This window comes from Schistocerca piceifrons, chromosome X (genome assembly GCF_021461385.2).
Source record: "Schistocerca piceifrons isolate TAMUIC-IGC-003096 chromosome X, iqSchPice1.1, whole genome shotgun sequence".
In the NCBI taxonomy this organism is placed as follows: Eukaryota; Metazoa; Arthropoda; class Insecta; order Orthoptera; family Acrididae; genus Schistocerca; species Schistocerca piceifrons.
The window spans coordinates 169,623,039-169,642,374 of record NC_060149.1 but is presented as its reverse complement, the minus strand read 5'-3'; the positions used below and the strand labels follow the sequence as shown (position 1 = coordinate 169,642,374).

The 19,336-nt window shown below is 37.0% G+C and overlaps 1 protein-coding gene across 1 annotated transcript in view; it reads left to right on the top strand.

The window, feature by feature from the left end:
- Nucleotides 1-19,336, top strand: part of LOC124723043 (E3 ubiquitin-protein ligase HERC2) — an 819,840-nt gene that overhangs the window by 787,316 nt on the left and 13,188 nt on the right. The window contains exons 82-83 of the mRNA XM_047248222.1: nucleotides 10,250-10,404; nucleotides 10,493-10,582. Coding sequence (XP_047104178.1) covers nucleotides 10,250-10,404; nucleotides 10,493-10,582 — 245 coding nt within the window. The remainder of the gene's footprint in view (nucleotides 1-10,249; nucleotides 10,405-10,492; nucleotides 10,583-19,336) is intronic.

Below are 19,336 nucleotides of genomic sequence, written 5' to 3'. Positions count from 1 at the left end.
GCCATCTCATCCTCAGCCCATGGGCATCACTCGATGCAGATATGGAGGGGCATGTGGTTAGCACACTATTCTCCTGGCCATTGTCAGTTTTCGTGACCAGAGACACTACTTTCCTATCAAGTAGCTCTTCAATTGGCCTCAATGGGCTGAGTGCACCCAAAATATTACACAAAAGAAAATTGACTATAAATCATTTGCAAAAGAAAAGTCGTGGTAGAGAAGATGGTAAACAAGAGGAAAGTGAGACTGAGTCAGGATTGGAAATCACAGTAGTTTCATTAAAAAGAACATTGAAGTGTAAGTACTGGAAGTTCTGTGATTACATAATAATCTGAGAACAGCCAATGTCAAAACCAGTCTAGGAAAGCTGCATGCAGATGTCCTAGTTCATTCAACACTCAGTAAGAAACTTAAAATCATGGTTGATACAGTGTTAAAGAAATGTTAATTAAAAAATAATTAGGGAATATGGTATGATAACTAGTTTTTTTTCTGGATAGCATACTTTTAAAGATTAAGTTGCCCAAAGGATACAGACATTGTTTGAAGTGTGGATTGTTGTCACTTCCTTCAGAAATACATTTCCAAATTTGGCAAAGGATCTCAAACGTCCATATGGAATTAATACTCATATCATCCATCAGTAACAGACTATGTCAGTTTGCACATAGCACAGTATGTTTACATTCCTGTAAAACCTTCGTTATCTTCCAGTGAAAACTGCGATTATAAACGTGAATATTCGTTGAGATTATACATAAGCTAAATGGGGACATTAGCCAGATATTCCGGACAAAATCAGAGAGACAGAGTTTGGGAATGGGAAGGCATAATTTCACAGAAGCTCAAGCTGATTCACAATTTGTGCTGGTAATTCTGGAAAGCAAGTCAGCAAAGGAACATTTGATTTATCACATGTCAGGGTATGTGGTTCATCAAGCATGAAGAGTTACAAAATGCCCTAAGTTTGTGTGCCTTTCACTTATAAATTTGTCTGATATGCCGTAATGTTTGTTTACATCTATTAGAGGCTATGGCACCACTCCAGGAAAGATATTGCTGACATCTCCATCAATAAATGTCTTCCATTTTCTTATGCAGGTATAAAGTATTGTTAAGACAAATGTCCATGTCGACAGTTTGTGGAGCAACATAACTTTTTAAAATGTGTAAACAGGTTGGATCTTAATGTTGACACTTCCAACATACATTGCAGCAGAGATCAAGAGATGAATGTCATTCCTAAGCTGAATGTTAATTACGTGGGATGCCAGTTTTTGACAGGCATTAAACAAATTTGGAAGGAAATGAAATCCTCAGAAATGTTGAAGTCTGCCCAGAAACTATCTAGACTACCTGAAAACTGATGTCCACTCACACATTTTTTAATGTAATGACTAATTTATGTTCATGAATGTATGAGTCTGTGCATTGCAATTGCCATAGCAATGTGTACTTCTTTGTGTCGCTAATGGAGCAACTGCAGTTTAGCAGCAAATGATCTACTAAAGGTTTTATGTTGCTTCTTAGTTGCAAAGTAGTTGTATAAGAGTCCCTCTATGTTTCTGAAGATAGGTGATTCAGGGACATTGTTCTGAGTGTTACAGCAGTTAATAGCTCCTCCTTGTGACGTGGTATTGTAATGTGTCTGTTTAAGCATTCTTCTAAAAGCACTGTAATTTTGATGACCTAAAATATATCTGTTTGTTCTACATGTATTAATATTACCCCCTTATCCCCGATGAATAATTATCCCTGGAGAACTCAACAGATTTGCTTCAAACATGGCAGGTAGGGAAAATGGTGTAAACTTACTTGTACAACACATGCCAACAAAACAACAAAATGTATTTTCTTCACCGGGTATTCCACTTGTAAAAGTGCAGCCCATGACATTCATCAGTCACTGTTACCATAGCATCCACTTTTATTGCAGCTTCAGAAATCAGTTATGTCTCAAGGGAAGGTTTGCATGTGAAACATTAACTAAGATGTGTTCAAGAGGGGTCATTGTTGTCGTTGTTGTTGTTGTTGTTGGTGGTGGTGGTGGTGGTGGTGGTGGTCTTCAGTGCAGAGACTGGTTTGATGCAGCTCTCCATGCTACCCTATCCTGTGCAAGCTGCTTCATCTCCAAGTACCTACTGCAACCTACATCCTTCTGAATCTGATTAGTGTGTATGTATAATTTTTACCCTCCATGCTGCTCTCCAGTACAAAATTGGTGATCCCTTGATGCCTCAGAACATGTCCTGTCAACTGATCCCTTCTTCTAGTCAAGTTGTGCCACAAATTCCTCTTCTTCCCAATTCTATTCAGTACCTCTTCATTAGTTATGTGGTCTATCCATCTAATCTTCATCATTCTTCTGTAGCACCACATTTCGAAAGCCTCTATTCTCTTCTTCTCTAAACTATTTATCGTCCATGTTTCTCTTCCATACATTGCTCCACTCCATACAAATACTTTCAGAAGAGATTTCCTGACACTTAAATCTATAGTTGGTGTTAACAAATTTCTCTTCTTCAGAAATGCTTGCCATTGCTAGTCTACATTTTATATCCTCCCTACTTCGACCATCATCAGTTATTTTGCTCCCCAAATAGCAAAACTCAACTACTATTCTAAGTGTGTCATTTCCTAATCTAATTCCCTCAGCATCACCTGATTTAATTCGACTACAATCCATTATCCTTGTGTTGCTTTTGTTGATTTTCATCTTATATCCTCCTTTCAAGACACTCTCCATTCTGTTCGACTGCTCTTCCAAGTCCTTTTCTGTCTCTGACAGAATTACAATGTCATTGCCAAAGCTAAAAGTTTTTATTTCTTCTCCGTGGATTTTAATACCTACTCTGAATTTTTCTTTTGTTTCCTTTCCTGTTAGCTCAATTTACTGATTGAATAACATCACGGATAGGCTACAACCCTGTCTCATTCCCTTCCCAACCACTGCTTCCCTTTCATGCCCCTCGACTCTTATAACTGCCATCTCGTTTCTATACAAATTGTAAATAGCCTTTTGTTCCTTGTATTTGACACCTACCACTTTCAGAATTTGAAAGAGAGTATTCCAGTCAACATTGTCGAAAGCTTCCTCTATGTATACAAATGCTAGAAACATAGGTTTTCCTTTCCTTAATCTATCTTCTAAGATAAGTGCTCTGTCAGACTCATCACACAGTATCATATCTCCCATTTCATCTTCATCTACGTCCTCTTTCATTTCCATAATATTGCCCTCCAGTTCATCGCCCTTGTATAGACCCTCTATATACTCCTTCCACCTTTCTGCTTTCCCTTCTTTGCTTTGAACTGGTTTTCCATCTCAGCTCTTGATATTCATGCAAGTGGTTCTCTTTTCTCCAAAGGTCTCCTTAATTTTCCTGTAGGTAGTATCTATCTTACCCCTAGTGATACATGCCTCTACATCCTTACATTTGGCCCCTAGCCATCCCAGCTTAGCCATTTTTCACTTCCTATTGATCTCTTTTTTAAGACATTTGTTTTCCGTGTTGCTAGCTCCATTTACTGTATTTTTATATTCCCTCCTTTCACCAATCAAATTCAGTATATCTTCTGTTACCCAAGGATTTGTATTAGGCTTCGTCTTTTTACCTACTTGATCCTCTGCTGCCTTCACTATTTCATCTCTCAAAGCTACCCATTCTTCTTCTACTGTATTTCTTTCCCCCATTCTTGTCAATTGTTTCCTGCACTCTCTGAAACTCTCTACAATCTCTGGTTCTTTCAGTTTATCAAGGTCCCATCTCCTTAAATTCGTACCTTTTTGAAGTTTCTTCAGTTTTAGTCTGCAGTTCAAAACCAATAAATTGTGGTCGGAGTCCACATCTGCCCCTGGAAATGTCTTACAATTTAAAATCTGGTTCCTAAATCTCTGTCTTACCATTATATAATCTATCTGAAACCTTTTAGTATCTCCAGGGTTCTTCCATGTATACATCCTTCTTTCATGATTCTTAAACCAAGTGTTAGATATGATTAAGTTGTTCTCTGCGCAAAATTCTACCAGGCAGCTTCCTCTTTCATTCCTTGTCCCCATTCCATACTCACCTATGACGTTTCCTTCTCTTCCTTTTCCTACTATCAAATTCCAGTCCCCCATGACTATTAAATTTTCGTCTCCTCTCAGAATCTGAATGATTTCTTTTATCCCTACATACATTTCTTCAATCTCTTCGTCATCTGCAGAGCTAGTTGGCATATAAACTTGTACTACTGTGGTAGGCATGGGCTTTGTGTCTATCTTGCCTACAATAATGCAATCACTATGCTGTTTGTAGTAGCTTACCCGCACTCCTATTTTTTTATTCATTGTTAAACCTATTCCTTCATTACCCCAATTTGATTTTGTATTTATAACCCTGTATTCACCTGACCAAAAGTCTTGTTCCTCCTGCTATCGACTAACATTAACCTATCCATTTCCCCGTTAAGGAATCTGACATTCCATGCTCTGATCTGTAGAACACCAGTTTTGTTTCTCCTGATAATAACGTCCTCCTGTGGGGTTACATTATTGAATTTTATGACAGTGATTCGTCCTTGAGAGACATTGCAAAACATGCAAATGTGATAGCTGTATCACTTTCGAACCAGTGTGTGAGGGAAGATACACACTATCAGTGGGATTCCTTAAGAAAATCAAGGTAATGCAGACCCATAAGTTACTAGATTATTGACCAATGGACTCTAAATCAGCCTTCTGTCCACATTTTCAGATATGTGAAGGGCGATGGGACCACAATAACTAGTCTCATGTCCTAACAACAATATGAAAAGGATATATTTCTACCCACTAAATAGAGGAGGTGTGGAGTTACAGACAAGCACATCGAAAGAAGACTGCTAGATATTATTAGTTATCAGACTAAGTCCTTCATGAGACATAGATAAAACAAGGGGACACACTTTCAAACCTGCACAACTCTCGCACATGTCCAGTGCCATCTCTGCGCACTCGGGTCCAAGTGCAACTGCATCTGAGGTTAGCAGTGATCTTTGCTAGGGTGGATATTGGCAATATGAAAGAGATAGATTCAGAGTCTTTATTAGTCATTGAGCATTATTACATGCAATGGACTTCATCAGTTCACTTAACCTATTATTTTATAAAATACATTTTTACATATTTAAGTTGATATTGGGCATTTCTAAAAATTCTTCTAATGAATAGAATGGGTTAGTTGACAAGAAGTTGTGTAACTTTTCATTTACTGCGATTGGCGTGCTTGAGGCATGTTTAGACAATTTGTTATATAATTTTATTGTCATGTAATTATGACTGTTAGCTTTTGCTAATCTATTTTTTGGAAGGAGCAGAGAAGTACAGATTCTTGTATTCTTGTCATGCCTTTGATTCGTTACACCCAAATTTGGTAGTTCAGCTAGTATATAGTTAACACTATCAAGAACATATAGATTAATAACTGTTAATATTCTATATTTAATGAACAGTAGTTTACAATGTGTCCTGTAATCTACCTTTCCCATTACTCACATTGCTTTCTTCTGGATCAATAGAATTTCACTTATTACTTTACTAATACTTTAAAGCAGATTTAAAATGAATAAAAAAAAAAAGTTCACTGTCCACACATATTCAAATGTCACACACCACATCTGCCTCTTCAGCAGATATATAACTCTTGACAGTTTAACCACTATTTTTTCAACATGAGAGTTCCATGTTAATAAGTCAAATATGATATGTAAAAATTTTGCATTTTGTTTTTCTACTTGGACAATCTTTGATAGACAACCACACATTCTGGATCTCTTTCTCATTTAATAGTAGACCATTCACATTAAACCATGATACTGCATTTTTTTGGCCACATTCATACTACTAACAAGGTTATCAAATACACGGTTTATTGACAGAAAAGTTGTTTCTTCTGCATACATATTTGTCTTTATGTCTATATTTCCCGGTAAGTCATTTATATGTACAAGGAATAGAAGTGGTCCTAATTTTGATCTCTTTTGCACTCCATGTTGAGCCTCAAGCGTGTTAGATGACTTCCTTTTATTAATTATTATTATTCCTTTTATTAAGGTATATTTGATGAGTTTTAAACTTTTGTCACATATTCCATTGTACTCAAGTTTAGAGAGCAAGACAGAGTGGTCAACGTAGTGAAAGGCCACAGATCACATAATCTTACCTTTATGTAAGCATGGTCCTCAAATGCTGCTAAAATATCTCTCACTAAGAGTTCTGTGGCATTTATAGTTGACTTTCTTTTCTTTTCTGTAACCAAACTGTGATGTACTTAACATATCATTAAGTTCTAGGTACTGATACATCTGCTGATATATTATGTCTTCAAAGATTGTGACTAATACTGGAATTAGTGAAACTGGCATGTAATTTGCTATATCAGATTTGTACCCTTCTGAAAGACTGGCGTCACCATGGATAGTTTGAAAGGATCAGGAAAAGCCCCTTCTATGAGACACAAGTTCATAGAATGTATTACTGGTGCTGCAATGTAATGTATTATTTCTTTCAGTAGATTGTTTGCTGTATTAAAAATATCTTTACTGTATGACTTTTTCATATCTTTGACAATTTTAAGAACTTTCTATTGACATACCTCTTTGAAGTGTTTCAATCAAGGTCCAGTCTGTGTATGATTTAGGTTTGTGCTGTTAAGATAATCTATACATATTGTATTGGGTTTACTGATCAACTTTTTGATTTCGTCAGAACAGCTTACAAAATATTTGTTGAACATATCTGCTGGTACTGGAACTGTCTTATCATAATTTCTGATTTCACCTTTAACAGTATTAATTACTGACCAGACTGTTTTTCACTAGCTTTTACTATTTTTATGAGATTAGTGTTTAGCTAATTGTAGCTCTTTCTTATACAGTTTCTTAATGGTTATTTTGAGGTCCTTAATTTCATTAGAATTATTTACTTTGCCAAGGTGCTTTAACAGCAGTACTTATTTTTTAAATTCTTCAACTCTTTGGCTACCACAATTTACCCTTTCTTGTTTTATGATATTTCTTTGGAACAAGATGAGCTTTTAACATATCTATTAAGTAGTTGTGAAATATTTCATAAACTGTTTGGACATTGGAATCACATCTTTGAAATAATTTACCCCAGTTAGTTATGCTCAGCTTGTGTGTTAGTTTTCTGAAATTGGTTTTTGTTAGTATTAAGGTATTCAATTTTGGTAACTTTTGTACAACCTTGTTCCAATCCCCTTTTATAAAATGTCTTAACCCTACTGTTAACATGGAGTGGTCGGAAAAATCAAATTCCTTTATGCTGGTGAAGTACATCTCACAAACTCAGTTGACAAAAGTATTATCTAAGCATGCTTTTAGTCTTGTTGGTTCTGAATTTATATGACGGAATTTGTGCTCCCTTAGCATATTCAGTAACCTATTTACACCGGATTTGTTACATGTTACATCTGAGCTTGACTTAAAGTCTCCCCCAATTGTAGTTACATATTGTTTCCACTTTGTTATGTAACAGAGTACACTGTCTAAATTATCTAAAAATGTTTTTTGTCTGAGCTAGGAGAATGGTAAATACATACTAAGATAAGTTTCATTACATCATGCATGATTCCAGTAATCTCAAAGTGTTTCTCTACACATGAGCCACTAAGATCAAGTGCCCTTAACTCTGTTTCATTTGAAACATAGAAAACAGTACCACCATTATGGTACTGAGATCTGCAAAAACTGTTTCCATGTTTATAAAATCTTCTGGTACATTTTATTTGTCGTGGTTTAAGCCAATGTTCAGATAAACATAGAAAAAAATACTTTTTTGTGGCAATGACTCCTCCAATATTTCAACTTTATTTTCAAGACCCTGAATGTTTAAAAATAAGATGTTACTGTGACTTAATAGTGAGTTAGCAGCCTGATTTTTCACATTTTTATGTTCTTCCTGGCTTGAAACTTTTGTGGCGGTGTTCGTAGCGACAAACACTTGGCTGTAGAAATGGCTTACGAAGTCACTGCCACACTTTTAATAGCGGGCCGACCGGTCCGCTGGAACAGTAAACAGAAAGATGAAACCCCAAACACTCTGATTAAATAAAAGTCGGTACTTATCTTTATTGATGAAGATACAGAAACACAATAGTGAACTCGGTGTCTACAGAAATCTGTCTAGTTCGAGTCGGAGCGGCTAGGTCAGCGTCGGCTGACGACAAACAACAACTCTGCTGCGATGAACACACAACTGACTAGCAAGTACACAATTTGGTGGCGAGTATACAACTGAGCGGCGAATACAGAACTGTCCTAGCACTCGCGACTCCAGCGCTTAAGAAGCCAGAAGCCAGCGGTGGCGCGCGCAGACTTGCGGCGATTTGCTGTCTCGCTGGCGCTGCTTATGTGGACGGCGTCCGGACTTGGCTGCTGCCAACCTTTTGGCAGCGGGCTCGGTTGGCATTACTGTCTAGGACATAACAGAAACCATAAAAAATTATCATTGAGTGACACAGATGTATTTTCCCTTTGGCTCCTCCTTAAGCTCTTCTGTACTGCTGCTCCAGCTGTTGTTGGTTCTGCTACTGCTACTGTTGTTGTTGTTGATGTTGATGCTGCTGCTTCTGATAATGATAATGATGATGATGATGATGATGATTGTGCTGCTGCTGTTTCACTTATTTCTGGTGTTTGCTCTTCTACAACCCTTGTGCTTTTCTGTGAGCTGCTTGCATTTGGGTTGTTCACTTGCATTGACAAAACCTCATGTTTGTCTTGGAGAGGTGTAGCTTCACTGACAGCAGATTTCTCATTTGAGTCTCCAGGTAACCCACTCTTCTTGTCCATGAGAAGTATGACTCCTACATCATCACACTGCACATTTGAGATTTTATTTACTACATCTAAAATTTTTGTTACTATAATGTTGTTTCCAAGTATATTTAGATGAAAACTGTGTGCTGTGTGGAATCTTTTCCCCAAATTGCTAATGTTCACAAATGTTACGTTTTCAAACTGCCTGCAAATATTTTTCATCTTTCAATTTCGTTGTTTGTAAACAGGGCCGTTCTCTTAAGTTGTAACAACGTGAAACTGCAAAAACAATAACGTTTGTTCCTCTCAGCTCACACGATTTTCTTTTTAACAAGATTTAGGGATCCTTTTTTCCATTCCTTGTGACATTGTTTGATCCTGCCAGGAAGATGGAAAAGTCCTTTCTGCTCAGTGAGGAAATTTTTTCCTGACTCATTGATGTAGAAGCACTGTATTTTGCTCTTGGCTTTATTATGCAATTAAAATTCTGTCTGCTTGTCCACCAAAATTCAGTGGCTATACTTTGCCCTTGGCTGTCTGCATACAGTTCAATTTTACATGTATTTGCTGCTTGGAGCTTACCGATTTTTTGCCCACCTTTGCTTTGTGCAATGCCTTATTTGGCACTATTTATTTTCTCTTTTTTGTTAACATAAGTCGATAATGTCTCAGGTGAACAGCTTATCGGTGGCAAATTTTTTGAGAGCACTTTCGCCTATGATCTTTTACTTAAGTACAGCTGAAATATTCCATGTTCTACCTCATTCATGAAGTCACTTTGTTTTCCACATGGTACACTCGAACTGTTAACAACATTATCACAATCCATAGTAGAAAGAGCCTGAAAGTGATTTTCTGTTTGCTTCACAATGTTGTATACCCTGCATTATCTGTTTGCATCTTTTGAACTTTACTTCCATTCAACTCTCCGAGAAAACTGAACTTTCGCGCCTCTATTTTGTTGTGTTCAGTACACTTTTTTCTTCTGTAAGTTTCTTGAAATCCATCATCAATGAACTGATGTTAAATTGTACACTAGACATGTGTTCTTTGTGCTTTGTTATTTCATTCTTACAGCTTTCATAGTTTTTCTTTTTGACTACATAATTGACATTATTTCATGGAGCCACACATTGAATTTTTACACTAACCACCATGTGAGGCAATATAACTGAAAATTGGAACTTTATGACTATTCCTTCATAGAAACAGCAGTTAGGATAGGTATCTGTTATGCATAATGCAAACCCACTTCATAATCACCTCCCTACAGTTCCATCAACTTTGTGTAATCTACCTAATATTTTGTTTGCCTATTTCAGTGCATAAACAGACTGAAGAAAATCTGAATTTGAGAATTATTTGCATTGTCTGTGTCTCACATATTAAATAAAATATGCAAGGACTTTGTATACATGTCATATATGTTTATTTTTTTCTCCATCAGGTGAAGATGCTAATTCACTACTGATACAGTGGTTCTGGGAGGTTATGGAAGAATTCACGAATCAAGAACGCTCTCTTTTCTTACGTTTTGTTTGGGGTAGGACGAGGCTTCCTCGAACAATTGCTGATTTCAGAGGACGAGATTTTGTGCTACAGGTCTGTGTTCACACATTTGGCTACAGATCTGGATATTTCTGTTGTCTCAGTTATATTGTTTTACATTCCATATGTCTGTCTGTTTCAGGTTCTGGATAAATATAATCCACCAGACCATTTTCTGCCAGAAAGCTACACCTGTTTCTTTCTGTTGAAAATGCCTCGATACTCATGTAAGGTATGTTGTTTTGTCAGATCAGTACTGCTTTCCTTACTTCATTTCTCTTATATTTCATTGCCTCATGAAGCTATCTACCACTGCCACTTAATATTACACCAAAAATAAAATAACATTGTGGGTTAGGCATGGTATTTAATGTTTTGTTTAAGTGACAACCTAGAGTCATTAAGTAATTGAAAATTTGTTTTTTTTTACCATCAGCTGTTTATTTTAAAACTGGTTTTGGTCATAAACCATCTACACATGACATCTTTCAACATTGAAAATGAAAACATGTTATATACCCAAAAATAACATAACTTAAACTATAGTGTTGATATGATGTATATATAAATACTTACAAGGTGAAGCCAGATAGATAAAATCATATTTCATGTTCCTTTTAGACTGATACAGCCTCAAACCTGCCATAGTATGAATCCACAATCAGTAATCAAATACAGCACTTACAGTAGTAACAAACATTAAAGGGACAAAAAAATCATAAAAAAGGAAGATTTGGTTTAACGACCCGTCGACATTGAGGTTATTAGAGATGGAGCACAAGTTGGGATTGTCTCGAGGATGGGGAAGGAAATCGGCCATGCCTTTTCAAAGAAACCATCCTGGCATTTGCTTGGAGCAATTTAGGAAAATCATGAAAAACCTAAATCTAGATGGCTGGAAGCAGGTTTTGAACCATTGTCCTCCCAATTGTGAGTCAGAGTGCTAACCACTGCAGCATATAACTGGTTTAAAAAAAATAAAAATAAAAAGGAGGAGGAGGAACATACACACATGAAACAAGCAAAGACAATCTTCTATAGCATACCATCACAGATGCTAATGCCTGTGATACGAGGGTAATCCCAAAAGTAAGGTCTCCTATTTTTTATAAGTACAGAACTCTGTTTGTGTGGTAGTTGGTCACATTGTTATGAAGAATGCTTCATGCGCTATGTGTAAACATGTGCACACTACGCTGAGGTGCTTAGTCTTGGCTTGGCAGCCGTTGATAATGGAGCTCCCATTGGATGTTACCGCCAAGTGTGAATTGCACGCATTTATTCAGTTTCTGAACACAAAGGGCACTGCGCTGATTGAAATCCATCGCCAACTAATGGAAGTGTATGGTGAGTCATGCATGGATGTCAAAAATGTTCGTAAGTGGTGTAAAGAGTTTGCAGCTGGTTGGACCGAAATTCACGGTGAAAAAAGGAGTGGGAGACCATCAGTTTCTGAGGAGACAGTCTTGAAAGTTGAGCAAAGCATGCATGAAGATCAGCGGATCACCCTGGATGATCTCTGCGTGTTGGTTCATGAGGTTTCCCGAAGCACCGCTCACAGAATTTTATTGGAAACATTGAAATACCGGAAGGTGTGAGCAAGATGGGTGCCACGCGTGCTGACTGAGGACCACGTGCGGCAACGAGATGATGCTTCCCATGCATTTCTTCTCCGCCTTACAGCTGAACAGGACAACTTTCTGACTCAGTTGTCACAGGTGATGAAACCTGGGCAGACCACTTTACACCTGAGACCAAGCAACAATAATGCAAGTGGTGACATCCTTATTTGCCAAAGCAGAAATTCAAACAAGCACAGTCTGCCGGTAAAGTCATGACAGCAGTTTTTTGGGGTCTGAAAGGGGTATTGCTGGTCAGCTTTATGCCCACTGGGACCACAATTGAAGCTGACAGGTACTGTGAGACTCTGAAAAAACTCAAATGGGCAATTCAGAACTGGAGAAGAGGAATGTTGAGCAAGGGCATACACATTCTCCATGACAACGCTTGCCCACACATCACTTGGCAAACCATTTCTCTCCTGCAACAGTTTCAGTGGAAGATAATCATCCACCCACCCCCCACCCTATAGTCCTGACTTGGCACCCAGTGACTATCACCTGTTCCCTAAGTTAAAAGAACATTTGGCCAGAAGCAATTCAGCTCCAGCAACGAGGTGAAAGGAGAGGTTCATAACTTTCTGAACAGCATGGCAGCAAGCTAGTATGACATGGGCATACGAATACTGCCACAGCGTCTACAAAAATGCATCGACAGAAATGGTGATTATGTCAAAAAATAGCTAAATGTTCAAGCTGTAAACTGATGTAAATCATTGTAGAAATAAACAGGTCTATGTACTTATAAAAAAATAGGAGACCTTACTTTTGGGATTACCCTCGTACATCTGCAGGCAGTAATAGTGTAACTTTTTAACAGAGAACTTTGTATCAAATGCAAAGGGCTAAGTAGAATATTTCTACAGACCATGTTTGGTAAGATAACTAGAGAACTAGTTATAATAAAAAGTTATCAGTGCTGACATTACTACATAACAAGAAAATGTAAAACCAAACAATGGAAACTCCAGGTAGGAATATCAACAATGTAGGAAAAGATATATTGCTACTTACTGTAAAAAAGACACATCTAGTTGCAGACAGGCATTATCAAAAAAATTATGGCCCAAGATGCTGGAGTTGGCAGTTTTGTGTGTGTGTGTGTGTGTGTGTGTGTGTGTCTTCTTTATGGTGCGTAGCACTCTATGTTTTCCTGAAAATGAAAAACCATTGTAATAGTGGAACTGAATAATCCTACAAGTATCACTTTACATACATCATATTCAGCATGCAAAATGATTAGTACTGAAGTAACAGTGAACCGCACAATGTGAATACATTGTATTCTAGGTAGTGACTGAGCCTTAATAAACAAACTCTATAAACAAAGTCATGTTATACAGGCATTAAATAAAAATCCACATAGTTTCTTATATGCCAGTACAGCATGATTAAAATAACGTCAAGGTATGTGTACATACAAAATTAAAGAAGACAGTAGGTGCAAAAGTTCATAATTCAAAAGTCACAGTCATGTTAACAGAAGATAATAGCATAGGAAAGCATATCAGTTGATAAGGTAGGGATACAGTGCGAATATATATGTAGACCTCGGACTACACACCATTCCTTACTGACAGTATAGGTGCACAATCGTCAAGAAGTAGTCTGTTAAAAATTATCTGTATTTAAGATGTAAATCTAAAACTGCTTAAGACCTCAGTCTTACAAATCCAGTTGTATCTCAACAGGATTGCCCATAGTGTCAAATAACGTCCAATCTAAATTTACGTAGCAGCTATAAAGTAGTGAACATCACTAATTATATAGGACATTAACAACTATTAGAACTACATGTAGAGTGCAAACTTGTGGTATAAGTTACTTGTATACTAGTGACTATACAAATTTCATTATATAAGAACTACACACACAATAATGGTCTACAAAAAGTAACAATCGTGGAGAAATAAGTAACATAACTTCTTATGTCCATAATCCTGAGCATTGTCTTATATCACATATTGTTAAAAAACTTACAATCTTAAACATAAGTCTACTGTAGTGGGCAAAAGTTACATATGATCCTGGAGATATATTCAGAGAAAAGTAGTAATTATAAATCTCAGAGGACAAGAGCACATAAACATGACAAGAATTACACTGGATGAAAAATGACAATTTGTACACAATCAAAGATGCAAGATCAAACAGAGTAGTACTACTAAATATAAATTATTAAGATAAATATGTAGCCAGTGGGAAGCAGTTGTATCATTTGTTCAGTAAAAAAAATTATACTTGAAGGTCATGCATTTGTGTAAGTCTGTAAAAATCATTAAAATCATGTATAAAATAAAAGCATATGTGTACCTCACTGGATGTGTTCACATTGTTAAAACACAGGAGGCTTAAGTAGCATATCAGTACAACACTATGATAATTGAGTTTCAGGCTATCGTTTAAAAATAAGAGTTGGGGAGGGACGGGGGGAGCCAGGGTTGGGCGTTCTGAAATTGGTAAGTAATTATAAAATATCAGTAAAGTTTTCCAGGAAATTCTTGTTTTTTAAAAATCTTTTTGTTCATGTAGTATATTATGTGAATATTGTTTAAAATTGCAAAAAAAATCCAGTTTCTTCAAGCATATTCATCCCTATACTGTTATTAGTTCTATGTAACAACATCATGTTATCCCCAGTGTTACCTACACACACACACACACACAAAATTTTTCACAAATTCCTGGAAATTTCGGTGTAGGGTCTTTATCTATTCTAAAACTATTGTTGTCTCTAAAAAATTGTATGGCGTTTTTGGTGTAGTCACTGATTTACATCACTACCACAGAACTGCTTTTATCAGCTTTAAGAAGAAGGGTATCATCAATGCTTCATTTTTGTTTGTTCATTTATTTATTTTACACGAGTAGTTCCGTAGGACCAAACTGAAGAGCAAATCTCCAAGATCATGGAACATGTCAGTACATTAAATTACAACATACAAGTAATAACAGATAAAATAAAATGTTTATGAACTCAAAAAAGACAAGCCATAAGTCTGTGTAAACACAATCAGCAATATAACACAGGAATTGGCTTAATTTTTCAAGGAACTCTTCGACAGAATAGAAGGAGTGATCCATGAGGAAACTCTTCAGTTTCGATTTGAAAGCATTTGGATTGCTGCTAAGATTTTTGAATTCTTGTCATAGCTTATCAAAAATGGATGCAGCAGCAGTATACTGCACACCTTTCTACTCAAGAGTCAAGGAAGTCCGATCCAAATGCAGATTGGATTTCTGCCTAGTATTAACTGATTGAATGCTGCTAATTCTTGGGAATAATCTGATATCATTGACAAGAAATAACAGTAAAGAATATATATATTGAGAGGCCAGTGTCAGAATACCCAGACTAATGAACAGGAGTCGACAAGAGGTTCAGAAACACACCCCTTATTGCCCGAACTGCCCATTTCTGAGCCAACAATATCCTTTGAGAATGAGAAGAGTTACTCCAAAATATAATACCATACATCATAAATGAGTGAAAATAAGCAAAGTAGACTACTTTTCGTGTTGAACTGTCATTTACTTCAGATACCGTTCGATTAGTAAAAATGGCAGCATTAAGTCTTTGGACAAGATACTGAACATGGGCTTTGTGTGACAGTTTACTATCTATCTGAACACCTAGAAATTTGAATTGTTCAGTTTCACTAATCATCTTCCCACTCTGTGAAATTAAAATATTGTGTTTTGTTGATTTGTGTGTTAGAAACTAAAAATTGGGTCTTACTGTGATTTAGCATTAGTTATTTTCTACAGGCCATGGACTTAAGTCATGAAATGCACTATTTGAAACAATGTCATTGTTGCACACAACATCAAAATCACCTGTTAACACTAGATGGCATATCATTTATGTAAATAAGGAACAGGAGTGGCCCCAGCACTGATCCCTGGGGAACCCCCTCATTTGACACTGTGCCCCACTCAGACTTCACATCATAGTCATTCTCAACGCTGTGAGTAACGACTTTTCCATTGTCTGTTGTTAAAGTAAGAGGTGAACCAATTGTGAGCCACTCCATCATATCCATGAGAGTCCTTAGTCTTCAGTGATTTAATTATTGACTCAATCTCTCCCCTTGTCAGTATCACAGAGGAGTATTTCAGGCATCACAGGCATTTTTCAAGAGATTTATATGATTCCCTGTATAAACTAAGGTTTTATTTGATTCACCAGCAATGCTCAGAAAGTGATTGTTAAATAGTGTACATATATCTGACTTGCCAGTAACAGAAATATTTTTACTATGAACTGACTTCATATCATTGACCTTGTGCTGCCGACCACACACTTCCTTCACGACTGACCATATGGTTTTAATTTTATCCTGTGATTTAGCTATTTTATTTGCATAACACATACTCTTTGCCTTCCGTATAACATTTTTAAGCTTCTTACAATTCTGTTTATAATGGGCTACTGTAGCTCAATTGTGATTACTTCTAACATTTTGATATAATTACCACTTTGTTCTACGCAATACCCTTATCCTACTAGTCAACCACCCAGGCTGCCTTTACTGCTAGCACATTCTGATGGAAAGCAACCTTCAAAGAGCATGAGAAATGTGTTAAGGAAAGCATTATATTTGTTATCCATGTTATCAGCACTATAAACATCATGCCACTCTTGTTCCTTAACAAAGGTTTAAAAACTCTCTAATCCTGTTGGATTAGCTTTTCTACATAGTTTGTAATTATATGCAAGATTTGTTTGAGAACAAAAGTCTTTGAAGCTAAAATTTGTGCATGTGGTCTGAAAGGCCATTCACCCTTTTAGTAACAGAATGCTGATCTATTAATGAAGAATGAATAAAAATATTGTCTATGGCTGTGCTACTTTTCCCCTGCACCGTGGATGGAAAAAACACAATCTGCATCAAGCATATGAATTTAGGAGATCTACCAACTTCCTTTCTCATGCACAAACACATACAAAATTAATATTGAAGTCATGACATATAAATAATTTTTGGTACTTCCTATAAAATGAACAAAAAACCCTCACTAGCTTTAGCAGAAATGCTCTGAAGTCAGAATTAAGGGACCTATAAACAACAACAATTGGCAGTTTAGTTTCACCAAATTCAACTGCCCCTGCATAACATTCAAATACCCGTTCAGTGCAGTGCCAAGATCCGTCTACGGACTCAAATGGAATACTGCTTTTTATGTACATGGCCACTCCCGCACTTCACAAAGAGCTCGAAAAACAGCCAGCTAATCTCTATACTGGTAAAGGAAGCCTCTGAATTGTTTAACTGATTGTATTTGTGTTAGGTCATTATTACTAGATCCTTTAATGCTGTTTTGTGTATACTTGTCAAAAACATGATCTACTGTATTTAGCATAGTATTTTTATATGCTGTCGAACCTGTCAATTAGTCAATAGAACCATTTTTATGAGCTATCAAAAGCTTAATGCATTTTCCATCTACATGGTGTTTTACATTAAATTTGAAATCTTTATTTAGGATATAAATTTCCTCTGGTTCAAAAGTGACGTCTATAACGTTTACCAGTTTCTAATTGAAATGGAAATTCACAGTGGTTTTATCACCTTGTAGAGGATTTTGTTTCATATTTAGTTTTTCAATTTTTCTGCTGTGTCTGTCGACCACAATTTGTCTTTCTTCATTGACAATATGTAACAGGTAACGTCCCAGTTTCAAAATGCTGTAGAAAGAGAACCACTGTTCAGAATGAAGTCAAATTTGAACAGCATATTATTGATACAGGGGAAAACATCATGGAGAAAGGAAAAAGATTTACCAGTAGATGGCAGGCACAAGGCAGCAACATGGAACAATAATAATAATAATAATTACAACAATAACAATAACAAAAATTTTACCAATGGATGGCACTGTAAGCATCGGCATATGCACACCAACAGACATGCAGCACATCACTGTTCTTCAGTTGGCACCTGAAATGCCCAAAGTGACTATCTCCATGAAGGATTGTGCACTGCTGGTAACACTCTTTTTTCAAGTATGGTGACTGTGTGCCAGTAGGCCTGCAGAAGTTCTGGACACTCCAGAGCAGGAAATACAGCATTGGTCTGGTGTCTGCTAAGGATCTGGAAAAAAGGATTACAAAATTCAAAAAGACAGGTTGTTTTGAAATGCAGTGTGGCATGGGGAGGAAAGCAGTTGATCCAACCTCTGTTGAAGATGTGGCCACACAACTATGGGAAGGATCAAGCGGTGGTGTGGAAACATGCAGCGCTCGGGGAATTGCCCGAATGTTGGTCGTGCTGGCAAGCACAGTGCATTAAGTCCTATGAAACATCCTGCATTGCTATCCATACAAAATCACCCATGTTCAAGAGTTTCTTCCAGCTGATCTCCCAACAAGACAGACGTTCATTTTGGAATTTCTTGCTCACATGGATGTGGAGAATGAATGGCCATGGTACATTCTGTGGGTAGACAAAGCCCATTTCCATCTCCAGGGACATGTCAATATGCAGAATTGCAGAATATGGGCAACAGAAAATACACACACACCTCAACCAGTACCACTTCATTTTGCAAATGTGACTGTGTAGTGTGAGTTGATGCCATCATTTATCATAGATTCATATTTTTTCAAGTAGGTGATTTCTGCAGATCCTGTTACTTGTACCATCACTGGTACAGGCTACGAGAGCCTTTTGTGTACCAATGTCATTCCAACCCTTCAACAGTGTGGGTAGAATCATTCTTATGCAAGACTGTGCTTGTCTGCACATTGCACGGCCAGTGAAGTGGCTACTGCAGAGGCATTTGAAAATGCTAGAATTATCAGCCATCATTTCCCTACAGCTTAGCCATCTAGATCACCTGATCTTAATCAGTGTGACTTCTGGTTGTGGATTTATCTGAAAGATGTTGTGTTCAGTGTTCCAGCTATGAACAAAGCTGAATTGAAGGCATGTATTTTGTAACACTTTGTGAACAGGACCCTCAAGACACTCAGATCTGTTGTAGAACATGCTCTTTCTCGATTTCAGCTTTTGGCAGAAAATTGTTGATATCGTATTGAACATCCTTGTGCCAATCTTGTGACAGTCAGAAACTGATGACATTTTGCTTTTTATGTGGTTTTTTGGCCCAAGGACAAGTAAAAACTGATATCATTTTGCTTTTTATACAGTTTTTGGCCACAGGACAATTGAAAACCAATTTTTCCTGTCTGATGCAACATGACATTGCTGTGGTGGATGAGCTTACCTAACTAATATTTCCAGAGCAAACATTTGTCTTGCTGACAGCTCAGCGGAAAACAAGTACTGAACGTGGGTGATTGTGTATGAATGACAATTCAGGATGTTTGGTAGGATTTTATACACCATGGTCATAGGCATGTC